General features: G+C 38.7%; 2 protein-coding genes across 2 annotated transcripts in view; one reads left to right on the plus strand and one right to left on the minus strand.

Moving 5' to 3' along the window:
* Positions 1–6,854: 6,854 nt before the first annotated feature.
* On the plus strand, positions 6,855–7,698 carry LOC126190683 (piggyBac transposable element-derived protein 4-like). Its single transcript, XM_049931144.1, has 2 exons — positions 6,855–7,289; positions 7,376–7,698. Exons 1-2 carry the CDS (start codon positions 7,080–7,082, stop codon positions 7,520–7,522), a joined length of 357 nt encoding a protein of 118 aa, XP_049787101.1. The 5' UTR covers positions 6,855–7,079; the 3' UTR covers positions 7,523–7,698.
* A 4,251-nt stretch (positions 7,699–11,949) lies between these two features.
* Positions 11,950–13,157, minus strand: part of LOC126190699 (uncharacterized) — a 30,827-nt gene continuing 29,619 nt past the window's right edge. Inside the window, exon 3 of the mRNA XM_049931169.1 lies at positions 11,950–12,535. Within this exon, the coding sequence (XP_049787126.1) occupies positions 12,361–12,535 (175 nt within the window). The 3' untranslated portion in view covers positions 11,950–12,360. The remainder of the gene's footprint in view (positions 12,536–13,157) is intronic.

The following is a 13,157-nucleotide window of genomic DNA, read 5'->3' on the forward strand; positions in this document are numbered from 1 at the left end:
TACAATGAAAATATGTATCTTGAAATTAAATTTGTGCAGTTTTTGATCATGTGATGTTATTAATTTTAAATCTTCAGACCACAATTTTTGTTTGATAAATCTTATCACTTTATTATGAACAGGATAGGTACTACTCACCATATAGAGTCGCGGCTCATCATCTCTGCTATATGGTGAGTAGCAACTATCCTTTTCATAATATTGTTATAGTCCTCCTGGATTTCCCACTGTTTAGTCTAATCACTCTGTAACATTATCATTCTTCGATGCAGTAGCAGAAACAACAGAACTGCCACTATACATGACTCGTGAATCATTCATCGATATCGTGTCCTTTGTCATTCAATTAAAGAGTAGGTCTAATACGACGTACCCTTGTGTCATTAGTATCAGTTTAATTTAAAACTTTTTCCACTATTTCAAATTTGTATTAGTCTGCATCAATCTGAAACAGCTGATCAACTGGATGTGACAGTTCAGTCTGATATTCAGAACAGAGAGATATTACAGTTTAAATGCCGTATTTCTCATAGCTATTTTTGGATTATGTAGAGAGAAAAGTTTTTCAATTTGTCTACTTCAGATCTCTGACACCAGCAGTGGAAATTAATTTACTTGTGAGGGAAGTTGATACTAGTAACAGTAATGAATGTCGCTATGATAAGAGACCATTTGCCATTTTGTGAGGACTTTCTCACTGCATGAAAACATACAGTTCTGAAAAAAACTTGGGCAGAAAGATTTGATAACTACATATACAGTTCAGTGTTGAGTTCACGCCTACTGCCCACCACCACCACCACCACCACCACCACCACTTTCACGCTCCAATTTCCCGAGTGTGATGTCAAGTGCTCACTATCTCCCCCTAGCTTCCTAGCTCTTCTGTTCCTGGATGTCTTCTGACTGAAATCCTCTCTTCTCCAGATCTGATTTCACTGTGTCTATACAGCATTTTGGGGCCTTCTACATGGTCCTTTGCCTTTGACATTCATTTTCAATTTTTTTGACTGGTATTTTCTCATCCACTCTCATAAAGCAACCATAGTGCTTCATCCAGTGTTTGTTTATTACATTACAAAAAGGGATTTCCATGCCAGCTAAATTTCTCTTCAGCTCATTTTTGATTTTGTTTGGTTCATAGCTCTTTGAACCTCATTTCCTTGAAATCTACTGTAGCCTTTTTCCAGTACAGTATGTCACTAAACCCTAAGTGAGAACTGACGCAAAGTATTTATGGTAGATGGTGTTTGTTTTTCTGGTATTTTGTGGTCCATTTGAATGTTTCTGATTGTAAAAACTGGATGCTTTGTGTGTCACGCTAAGTATTTCCTGGTTAATAATGTTGTCTTTGGAAGTTATGCTGCTGATGTATTTGAAATGGGGAATCAATCCCAATTTTGTCCCTTCAAATACAAGTTCAAGGTTGTTCCTTCCCTGTTTATGGTCATTTCTAAACTCTTAGTGTTACTTCATTCCAAAATTTTTGAATTTACTGATCCTGTCTGTCCGCTCTTTCTGTACCCCAGTTTCCGTTTTCCCCCCTAGCAGAACAGCATCAATAAATATTAAGGCAATTGCTTCGCTGCCCATTTTCTTGGTAGGTTTCATAATCTTAGCAATTACTATACTAGAGTGGCAATATGGAACTTCTTTATTGGACACCCCTCTTCAACTCAAACCATTCGGATCATCCCTGCCTATCTGGTCACAGCTGTAGCAATTCTGGTATAACATCTCTACTTTTCCAGTTGAATACTTTGGCACCTTAAGATTTTCCAGACATTCTCAGATCTTGTTTTGGACACTTACCCTCAACCTCTATAAACAACCATCCTTACATATTAAAAGATGGTCCAAAGAATGTATCGCTTGCAAACAGCGCAACCTTGGACCCAAATTCTTTAGTAATACATGTATGCCAATAAAACACTTATTTTGAAAAAGTGAGCACTAACTTTATTTTGTGCTGTAAATAACCCTGCAACATGCAGAGGTGTCTTGTATGACATCACTTTTGCTAATTCTTTTATGTTCATAATGAAGGGAGTAAAGCATATTAATGATAATTAATTGTTAGCTGAGGCAATGGAAGTAATTAAGGACAGTTATTTCTATCTAAAGTAACACTTGACTCCTAACAGAACATGTGGTGGATTCATCCAGGGGGACTTGTTTAAGAGAGTTAGACAGGAGTATTATATTGTCGTGCACACTGAAAGATGAGACATCTATCACTGTATATGAGTTGGGGGTGGGGGGAGGAAGGGGGGGGGGCTTGTTGCTGTTTCAGTTTTGTATGATGGGAGTTACGAGCATCCCTAGATGAAATGCAATGCATACTCGTCATATTACAATATCTGACTGTCTTGGGTTTTGCTGATGCTGACGCTCTTGACATTTGTGTTTGCTTACCAATAAAATACTTTGACGATGCAGACATGAGTAAAAAATGGTTTACTACTTACTTATTTTATTTTCCATTTTGTGCAGAAATATTTCAGTATGTTTGTTTTATGTATTGTTGAAGAAACATGTTAAAAAAAACCAAGTGTACAGAGAGATCATCTGAAAAGAAACTGAGTAGCGACATTCATAACCATAAATATTAACATTTCCTTCTCATATCTTTTATATAAAAATAAACAACAATGATAGTATAACAGCATTAAAATGTGTCTGGGGAGGGAGAAAAAAAAAAAAGAGAAGAGTTCTGGCCAAAGTAGTACACTCAAAGTAAGTAAGAACTACTGATATAATTTAAGCATAGAGTCTTTACGTAATTGCCAACAGATCACTAAAGGAAAACAACTTCTCAAGTAGAGAGCTAAGGATTTATGCATATCACCACCAAAGACAATTGACAGTATCAGTTTCAGAGATGCATTCACTCTATGGACTCCGAAATAACTGGCAAGAGAATAAAACATATAATGACTGTATCTCTGAATTGTCTGCACCAGTACCATGGGGAGAAGTGTGTGTCAGTGTCCCGTATTTTCAGTCAGTCAAAAGGCACTGCCACTACAATGAATAGTGAATAGCACACTCAGGGCAGTGAAGTGATGTAGTTCACTCCTGAGGAAGTACTTAAATTTGCTCTGATTACAATACCTAACTGATTGTCGATTTCTATGAAGGTAAATCCAGCTCGAAAGTCTCTTGGGCATGCAGCCAGTTTGACTGACTGTTGTAGAACGAATTTTTGATGGCGCAACATGCTGTCATCATTAGGTTACCCCTGCTCTCCGATATCCTGGAACAGGGGGTGTGATATATATACCGGTCATCTCCCCCCTCCACTGATCCTGTGAAGGGACTGCGCGATGTGTCAGCTGCGGTGGTGGAGGTAGCTCACGCTCGGGAATCGAGTAGTGGTCCTCAGTCTGTGCTCCACCTTCACCATGCTCAGTGTACCATTTCCACTGTGTTTGGAGAATTTCCAGTGCCAGATCCCACGCCTGACTAAGCTGAAATCTACTGTCCGTGTTGATGAGGTTCTCATGTAGCTGGATTTCAATAGCCTCCTTGTATACACAGCAGCAATACTGGGATGTGTTTTGCTGAATTTTTGTATCTTCCTCTTTCATTTTGCAGTTGGTTTCGAGGCAATGTTAAAGCAACTGCTGATTTTGTGGGCTGCTGGAGGTCAGTGTGCCGTTTTTGTTAAATGCACCTTTCATCAACTGTGTGAATGGTTTGTCCAACCATGCATTCCCATGCTCAGATAGTATATAATACAGTCCACATTTTCAGAGTCCCAGATTGTCTTGTATTGTCCCTACAAGGGATTTGGTATTTGCTGATGGGCAGTACACACATTTGATGTACAGAGTGATTCACGAAGGTATGCAGATATTTTAATATGCTATTCTACAAGTAAAACTAACAAAAAAAATTCATATAAACATAGGTCCGCAAATGTTTAGTTATGGAGTCACGGCTAATAAAAAGTTTTGCCTGAAATTTAGCAACTTCACTAATATGAAGCCATCACAAAACTGTGAGTATGATTTCCATTTATTTTGTTGTTATTGGTCTGGGGAATCTAATAAAAAAAGTCCCAGACATGTATCTGCAGTACTTTTCCAGAACATCCAGAGAAGCAAAGATTATTATTCAAGTAAATTTGTTTACTTTCCATTAAGACTGTAGAAACATTTATGTCATTGTTGGCAACTGTTACCAAGTTGTTTCAGTAGTTTCCTAACCTAGTTTTCTGTATTGTTCAGTGAAAGAACATAACAACAACAGTGTATTTAAGTGAAACCACAAAGTAACTGTTGTAGATTATTTATGAAATAGGGTTGCCTTTCAAATTTACAACAGAGTCAAACGCCAATATAGTGTTTATTTATGGCAAATGTGATGGTAATGCTACAGCTGCAGATAACGAATATTATTTACATCATCCAACTTGGAGGATTCCGAATGCATGAACCATTAGCGGAGTATTTCAAATGTTATGGGAGACAGGTTCTCTACCTAGCGTTCATAATCAGTACGAGTGTTCAATATGCGAGGATGATGAGGATATTATGAATGCTGTTCACCGTAGCCCAGGTACCAGTACACGACTTATCTCTCAACGATTAGGCATATTGCAATCTAAGGTATGGCATACACTGAAGTACAATAATCTGTATCCTTACAATAAACAAAAAGCGCATCATTTACATCTGGGAGATCTTGCCCTTCACTCGGAGTTGTGCAACTGGTTAAATATTAATCGGCAGTTACACAAATACATTTTATTTACTGATGAAGCACAGTTTACTCAAAACAGTATAAACAATTTACATAAGGAGAACGTATGGTCTGAAGCAAACCCACATGCAACAGTGCAACACAATTTCCAGCAGCAATTTAGCATAAATTATTTGACCATTCATTTTCCCAGGACATCTAACTTGCGAGATGTACTCACAATTCCTTCAAGAAGAAATGCCCCACTTGCTCGAAGATGTTCCACTTGCTACGCAATTGCAAATGTATTTTCAACATGATAGAGCGCCTCCACATTTCACCAACAATGTTACTACACATTTAAATGAATATTTTCCCCAGAAATGGAATGGTCGTGGTGCTACACGTCTGTGGCCACTCAGATTGCCTGATTTAACACCAATGAATTTTTGTATATGGGGTTGGATGAAAGACATAGTTTATGAGGACAAAGTCAATACATGTGAGGCATTACTTGGTCGCATTATGAATGCTATAGATGAAATTAAGAAAAACCCTGTGAAACTGGAATGAGCAACAAAATCTGTTCATACATGTGCACCTAAATGCGGTGGAGACATTTTTGAACATTTATTGTGAAAGTATTGTGAAACTGTATGTACACCATACAACTTCCTTAACAGCGAGATTTGTTTTTTCCGGTTTAACATGAATTCATGTGTGATGCGAGGCCCTTATACATGGCCTGACGCGGCAGTCGCTATGGCACGCGAGGCCCATATACATGGCCCAATTGTTGCGCCACACACCCAGCGCTATACCTAGGGACTGGCTTGGAGTATCGACATGGGACGGGGCGCATTCTGTTGGGAAAAATGTGAACTACACGCAGAGCGCAGGTGATTGGCACATGCTCAAACCCCCCCCCCCCCAGTCTTCCCCTCAGCGCTCTGCTAATTGGTCGCACTGTTGCTAGGGAGCTCGCACGACACCTGCAGTCATGTTTATGTTTACGCGTCAGTGATTTGTCGTCTTCTGAATGAAGTGGTAATTTCTGTGTTAGTGGCTACATAATTATGGCTTATTTATGTAATAAGGACGTGAGAGTTTGCTGAATGACAGTAATGAAGAGTGGAATGTAGATGAAGATGACGGTGAGAGTGAGTGTTCAGGAAGTACTGATGATGACGAAAAAGATGATGAAGAGGGAAATGAAGATAATGAGGAAGAAAATGAAGAAAATGTCGTTGAAGAAAATGAAGATGATGGTGTTGATTTGAATGATGGCAATGGCGCGAATAATGGTGGTCCTCGTGGCGGTGGTGAATGTACAGATATTACAGGAAACGGGGAGCTTCCTAATGACATAGATTTTGTACCAGAAAGGGAAAAAATTTCTGAAGCAGTGACAAATTGTAGGAGTTTCCTACATTTTTTCCAATTATATTTTTCTGATGAACTTTTGAATGACATTGTGGCTGAGACAAACCGATATGCTAATGATAAGATTGAAAAAATGAGCCCCCTGAAACGCCGTTCACAGTGGAAAGTTTGGCATGATGTGACTTTGATGGAAATGAAAGCTTTTCTGTGTACCATTCTTAACATTGCGATGAATGAAAAAAGTGACGAAAAAGCCTACTTTTCTGCTGACTGCACAACAAAGCAGGACTTTTTTCTAGAAGTATTTTCGCCATGACCGATTTTTGCAACTTTACCAGGCCTTTCACATTTGTCCTCTGCCTCCTCGGGGCTCATCAAAATTATCTACTTGAGCCCAAAATGTGAAGAATGTCACTGATTTCATTGCCAGCAAGTGTCAAGAGCACTTTTCTCCAGGAGAGAAAATTACAGTGGATGAGTCTACTGTCGGTTTTACGGGAAGAATTGTGTTCAAGTGCTATAATCCTCAGAAACTGACGAAGTGGGGCCTACGAGTCTACGTCCTGGCCGATTTCGAAACAGAATACATTTCGACGTTTGAGCCCTACTACGGGTCCCCTAAGACGGAGTCCTTAGTGCGCCCTGAACTTCCCTTTATGTCCCAAATCGTCCTTCATATGTTTGTTCCACTACAGCAAGATTGCCCGGCTGAGGGGAGGCACAAGTACACCGACAGATATTATACAAGCTTACAGTTGGTGGAGGAATTGAAGAAAGAAAAAACTCATCTAACCAGGGCAATAAGGGCAAAGCGAAAAGGTTTACTGGTTGAGACAATTAGCTTATTTCACTAAATATTTTGCAAAATAGGACTGTACAAAATTTATCATACATTTTTTTACTTGCAGGTAAAGGGAAAAAAGCTGTCAAAACTCAAAAATGGCGATGTGAAGGCATTTGAGAATGCAGTGGCAGTTATTCCAGCATGGAAAGACAAAAAGCCAGTTATCATGGAATCTACTCATCACAAAGATGCTATGCAAGAAATCACCCAGAAAAAGTGGGGAGGCAGTGAAGAGGTGATCCAGAAGCCATCAATGATTTGTGACTACACAGCAAATATGGGAGGCGTAGACAGAGCCGATCACTACTGTGCCATGTACCATTTTGCCAGAAAATCCCTCAAATGGAGGAGGAAAATTTTCTTCTGGTTATTCGAGGTACAATATTCACTTTTCTAACAGGCCTTGGCCTACTTAGTAAATTTTTATTTTGACAAAAGGGTAATTGTCCTGGCTAATTTCAGGTGGGGATCATCAATGCTTACTTGCTATATGTCATCATAGCAGAGAAAAAGAGGAGAGACACCAAAGAGTCATTTGCAGTTTCAGAAGAGTCTCGTCAAGGAGCTCAACTAACAGGCCACCCCATCAAGGAAGAGGCCATGTTCTGAGCATGGTGACCTACACAGAATGGATGGCCTGTACCATGCTATTGCACAATGGACACTGGGAAACAGCGTGACTGTGTCGTTTGTAGTGATCGCTCCAAGCCAGGAGGGCGAAAACAGTCCTCCTTTCTTTTTGTGAAACTTGTCCTTCCAACCCTTCTCTTCATGTGCCTGAGTGCCTCAACAGCTATCAAAAAGTAGCAAAGTACCGAAAGGACTTGTGAAATATGGTTGCCTATCGAAAAATTGATATGCCGAAGTTGTAAAGTTTGTTTTAAGCAAATTTAATAAAATTTTGTAGTTTATTGACATAAATCAAATTTTTCATCCCTCAAAATGGACTTTTTATTTTTCTTCCCACGGACGTCCCATAAGAGATAAAATTGTATTTTATATGTCGTTTTAAAGCTAAAACTTTAAAGAATAAGATACAACTAATTTTATTATGTCTAATTCAATGCATCACCTCTCAACTAAAAAAAATTTTTAAAAATCAATTTTTCATTGTTTTCTATTTTAACACCACCACCAAGTCAAAAAGTGCACAATATGGAATAATGAAAGAGCATGTTTGAAGCTTCATTTAAAAAAGTCAAAAACTGTAGATTTTATGAGCGACGTAAAAAACCTAAGGGATATGGAACCCGCACATTGCCGCCGAATTTATCCGCTTTGGGGAAACGCGCTCCATCCCGAAAGGGTTAATAAAAGCAGATTATCTGACACATTCATACAGTTTCAGTTAATGTTATAAGCATCATTTTTCCAAAATTAAATTCTCCACAACTTCTGTTGAAAACTTCGTGCCAATGTCTGGAATTTTAAAAACAAATTGGGCCACGTAGTAAATAAATTAAATTTTTTACGAAATTACGTCTTTGCTTCTCTGGATGTTCTGGAGAACTACTGCAGAAACACATCTGGGACATGTTTTATTACATTCACCAGATTGATAACAACAAAATAAATGGAAATCTTGTTTTACTTTAAACTTGTACAGTTTTGCAATGGCTTCACATTAGCAAAGTTGGTAAACTTCAGGCAAAATCTTTTATTAGCCATAACTCCGCAAATAAACATTTGTGGCCTGTGTTTATATCAACTTTTTTTCTTTAATTTTACTTATATAATGATATAACATATTAAAATATTTGCATACCTTCATGAATCAGCCTGTATATAAATCCAGCTGTTTGCCCTTATGATAGCGTCTGCTACCACACTCCAGAACTGGAGAGCAAAAGTTTTAAGTTTCTTTACTTTACCCTATACCAGTTTTCATATTTTTGGCCAGGTCAAAAGGAGACTTAATTAGAACCAATTTGACAAGGAGAGCAACATGTTGTGTTTAGTAAGATCTTTAATGTGTCAGCAGACAAGAAACTGCAAGAATAGCTCTGACCATTTAGCACCCTATGGGTGCTTGTATCAATAGCTATGGATATAATTTCAAACTAATACGTATTAAGTGAACTCTTTTAATGTGTGGCACAATGAGTGCCTTACATTTATAAACTTACTAGCAAAGCCAGCAATGCTTTGCAATTGCTAGATATGTATGGGACTTGCATATACATCCAAAATTCCTTGAGTGCCCCCCCCCCCCCCCCCCCCGCACCCCCCAGGCCAATCTTCTCACCCCTCCTCCCTCTCTCTCTCTCTCTCTCTCTCTCTCTCTCTCTCTCTCACACACACACACACACACACACACACGCACACACACACACACACACAGGGTGTATCAAAAAGAATCATCCCATTAAAAAAAAATAAAATAAAAAAATCATAATTATTATGTTCTTTGAGATACGTGAATGAACAATGTACTGTTGGGAAGAGCAAACTTGTTGAGTTTTACATGGTTCCCGCAGTGCGCGCCCACTCCAGTTCTAGTAAAAATGGTGTTGGGGCAAAAGAAAGCATTTTGTGTTATACTTTTGCGCAATGCGGGTCAGTAATAACTGTTCAGCATGACTTCCGTACTAGGTATGATGTGAATCCTCCTACAGCACAGAGCATTAGACGATGGCATGAGCAATTCCGAGAAACAGGTTATTTGTGTAATGGCAAATCATCTGACACAAACGTCGAACGCATCCACCACAGTTTCACAAGGATCCGTCCAGCATGCAGCTCAACACGCCCCCGATGTCCATCTGGCATATGTTGCGTCGATGTTTACACATGAAACCATACCAAATTCAGCTACTGCTAGCTCTTTGTGAAGGTGACAAACAACATGTGGAGTTCTGTAATTTCATTCTTGGCCATATTGAAGGTGACAGTTGATGACTGAAGTGATCGCTAAAGCAAACAGAAATCTACTAATACCAGTATTCGAATGCTGGCTCCTGTTTTGACTAGAACCGAGGCGGAATCTTTCTACACATTGGTCAGGGACCTGAAGATGGCATAGTAAATCGCCGAAACTGGTAGCCAAATGAAATAAGCCTGGAAATTAGGCGGCTGAAAGGTGTTTGATTTGACATCCTGTATCGAGCAGCCAAGTCCCGCAATGATCTCTGCAAAGATGGACATACCGACTTTTCCTCCAAGCTTAGTGTTTAGTGACATTCCATTTAAATTGACAGGTGAACTGTCATAATGTGAGAATATGGAGTACGGAACAACCACATGAAGTTGTACAACATGAGAGGGGCTCTCCAAAATTTAACGTGTTTTGTGCAGTTTCACAGCAAAAGGTGCATGGTCCATTTTTCATTTCCGAAAACACTGTTACAGCAAGCACATATCTCGATATGTTTGAGAACTTCCTTTTCCCACAGTTGAAGACTGATTCAAATGACTTCATTTACCAACAGGATGAGGCATCGCCACACTGGAATCTGGAAGCGTGGGAATTTTTAAATCAAAGGATTACTGAATGATGGATCTGTCACACTGGACCAAATGATTCAGCCTTATATTACTGGCCTCCAAGGTTACCGGACGTGATTGTATGTGATTAATTCTTGTGGCGGTTTATAAATGACTCTGTTTGCGTGTCTCCATTACCAACAACAATGAATGAACTGGGACATCGCATAACTGCAGCTATGGAAGCTGTAACTCATGACATGCTCGCTGCAGTGTGGGAACAATTTGAATAGCACATTGACATATGCCTTGCATTTCAAGTGGGGCATATTGAACACCTAAGAAAAGGTATGAAAAAAAAAAAAAAAACTTTTTGAGTTTCCCATTCATCAAAACACAAAAATCATTGTATATGTTTATTAGTTTCAGAAATACAGACGTGCCAAATCGGATAATTCTTTTTGATACACCCTGTATATACAGGGCAGAGAAAAATTGTGCCACAAAAGTTTAATCCCTGATAGCTGATGCCAGTAGAAACCAAAATTATTAATGTTGTGCAAGTCAACAACACACCATTTTTAAACTACGGAAATTTGGCGCCACGCGCTCCAATTGGTCATGGGATTGCCCTGTTGCCCGATGCTCTGGACAATGCATGACCACGAATGCTCTGCCTGCCGGAGATCATGAAGTATCCGAGGCTCGGTGATAGGCACATTTGTATATGTGAACTGACAACCACAGCGCTGTCCGTCAACTGACAAACGGCAATAGGACAATCCCACAGCCAATCGGAGCACGTGGCGCCAAGTTTCCGTAGTTCAAAAATGGTGCGTTGTCGACCTACACAACATTAGTAATTTTGGTTCCTACTGGCATCAGCAATCCAGGGTTAAAATTTCGTCACACAATTTTTCTCCACCCTGTATATATCAAACTGATTTTTTATTTATTTATTTTTTTTATTTTGAAAACGTGCAACAGCAGAACCATCAAACTGAATGGATTTTTTTTCTTTTTCATACCAAAAATAGCATTACCACCCACAATGACAAACAAAAATCACTCGGGCCATTCTCAAGTGATGATCTTTCACAACTGATTTTAATTTCTGACTTTTCCAGAGGATTTTCCAAAAATTTTCTTTCATACTTATCTCATACTGACAATTACAAAGACAACGTGTTGTTATTAATTGTGATATTTCATACATGCAGTAATTTACATTTATTTCCAACTTTTCTGTTGGATTTTCCAAAAAATTTCTTTCATACAAACCTTCCCATAATTGGTCAAGCCATTCTCAGGTGATGATCTTTCATACATGTGGCAACTAATTTTTGTTTATGTAGAGTACATGTTATTTCCTAGATTCACATGACAAGAGTATGTCTGAAGCTACTGTGAAAGCAGATTCTTTGTGAGATATCTCCGATTTTTCAGGAAAGTAGTCCACTGTAGTACCTTTTTTTTCCAAAGAGAAGTTACTCCAAATACACATCAAAACATTTTATTTCATTTATTTCAGGCTAATAGTGGTTGTACACTTACAAAATACACATTAAAAATGGAGATATCCTTCCTGGGTATATAACATATTCAAGGATGTATTTTTTTTTTTTTTTTTTTTTTTTTTAATGGTTGTTACAACCCAGTTTCAACAAACAAAAATATGAGGGTGACTGCCAGAAACAACATTCCTCAATATTTAAAAATTGGAAAGCACAACAAAATACACGAAGGAAGTATACACAGAAAAAAATCCTGTTGCTTTCTGAGGTGTAATCAGCATGCCTCTTTAATAAGAAATACATTTGTAATAAGGGTGCAGTCATTGATCAAAGTGACTACAGTTCAGAATTTGTATCTGGGAAAAATGCTTGGCACTTTTAAATTTACATAACAGTAAATATTATCTGGTAACACACAATGAAATTGGTGACTCCTTTACATTGAAGCTAAATTATCTAATTGTACTCAGAAAATTCATAACATACAAAGGGTACTTTCATAAGAAAAACTCAGTTTTTCACCTGTGAGTCAACAAACTCCATATAATTTGTTCCAGCTTTTACTAATCCAAGTGCTGACGATATGCCACAGGTTGTAGCAATGATACTGCTCTCTGGTAGAATGCTTCTCATTACTGCCCACATCAGAACAGAGCCAAAACTGAACATTAGAGCTCCAAATACACTGTGAAATGAAGCAAAAATAAATTAAACTTTCTTGGTATCAAAGTAACACCAACATTATGAGTGAATACATCTCCATTGATAATCCAAATATGAAAATTAAAAATCAAACTGGTTTTCTGTTTTCAACAATGTTATTTTTAAATTTTAAACTTGTATGAGGGTTTTTCAATCACATCATACTATTCCCCACTCCTTCAGCCACAAAACTCTCATTTGCAACATAACCCCCATTCAATGAAATGGCCTTATGCCACCTTCCTGGGAGAGCCTGTGTGCCCTGCATGGTACCACTCTACTAGTCAATGTTGGTTGCATCAAACACCTCCCCATCATCCACATACTACTTCCTGTGGAGTGCAGCCTTCATGGGGCCATACAAGGAAGGTGCAATATCCAGGTTGTAGGGTGAATGAGGAAGAACAGTCCAATGGAGTTTTGTGAGCTCCTCTCAGATGTGGAGACTTGTGTGAGGACTTGTTTTGTCATAAAGGAGGAGAAATTTCTTTTCATTTTTGTGGTAACGAACACTCTGAAATCATTCTTCAATTTCTGACATTGCATGAGCCACAGCTGTGTGGGGCCAACCAGCACATGGGACATCGAACAGGTTTCTGCGACCT

The sequence above is a fragment of the Schistocerca cancellata genome, chromosome 1 (genome assembly GCF_023864275.1).
Source record: "Schistocerca cancellata isolate TAMUIC-IGC-003103 chromosome 1, iqSchCanc2.1, whole genome shotgun sequence".
NCBI lineage: Eukaryota > Metazoa > Arthropoda > Insecta > Orthoptera > Acrididae > Schistocerca > Schistocerca cancellata.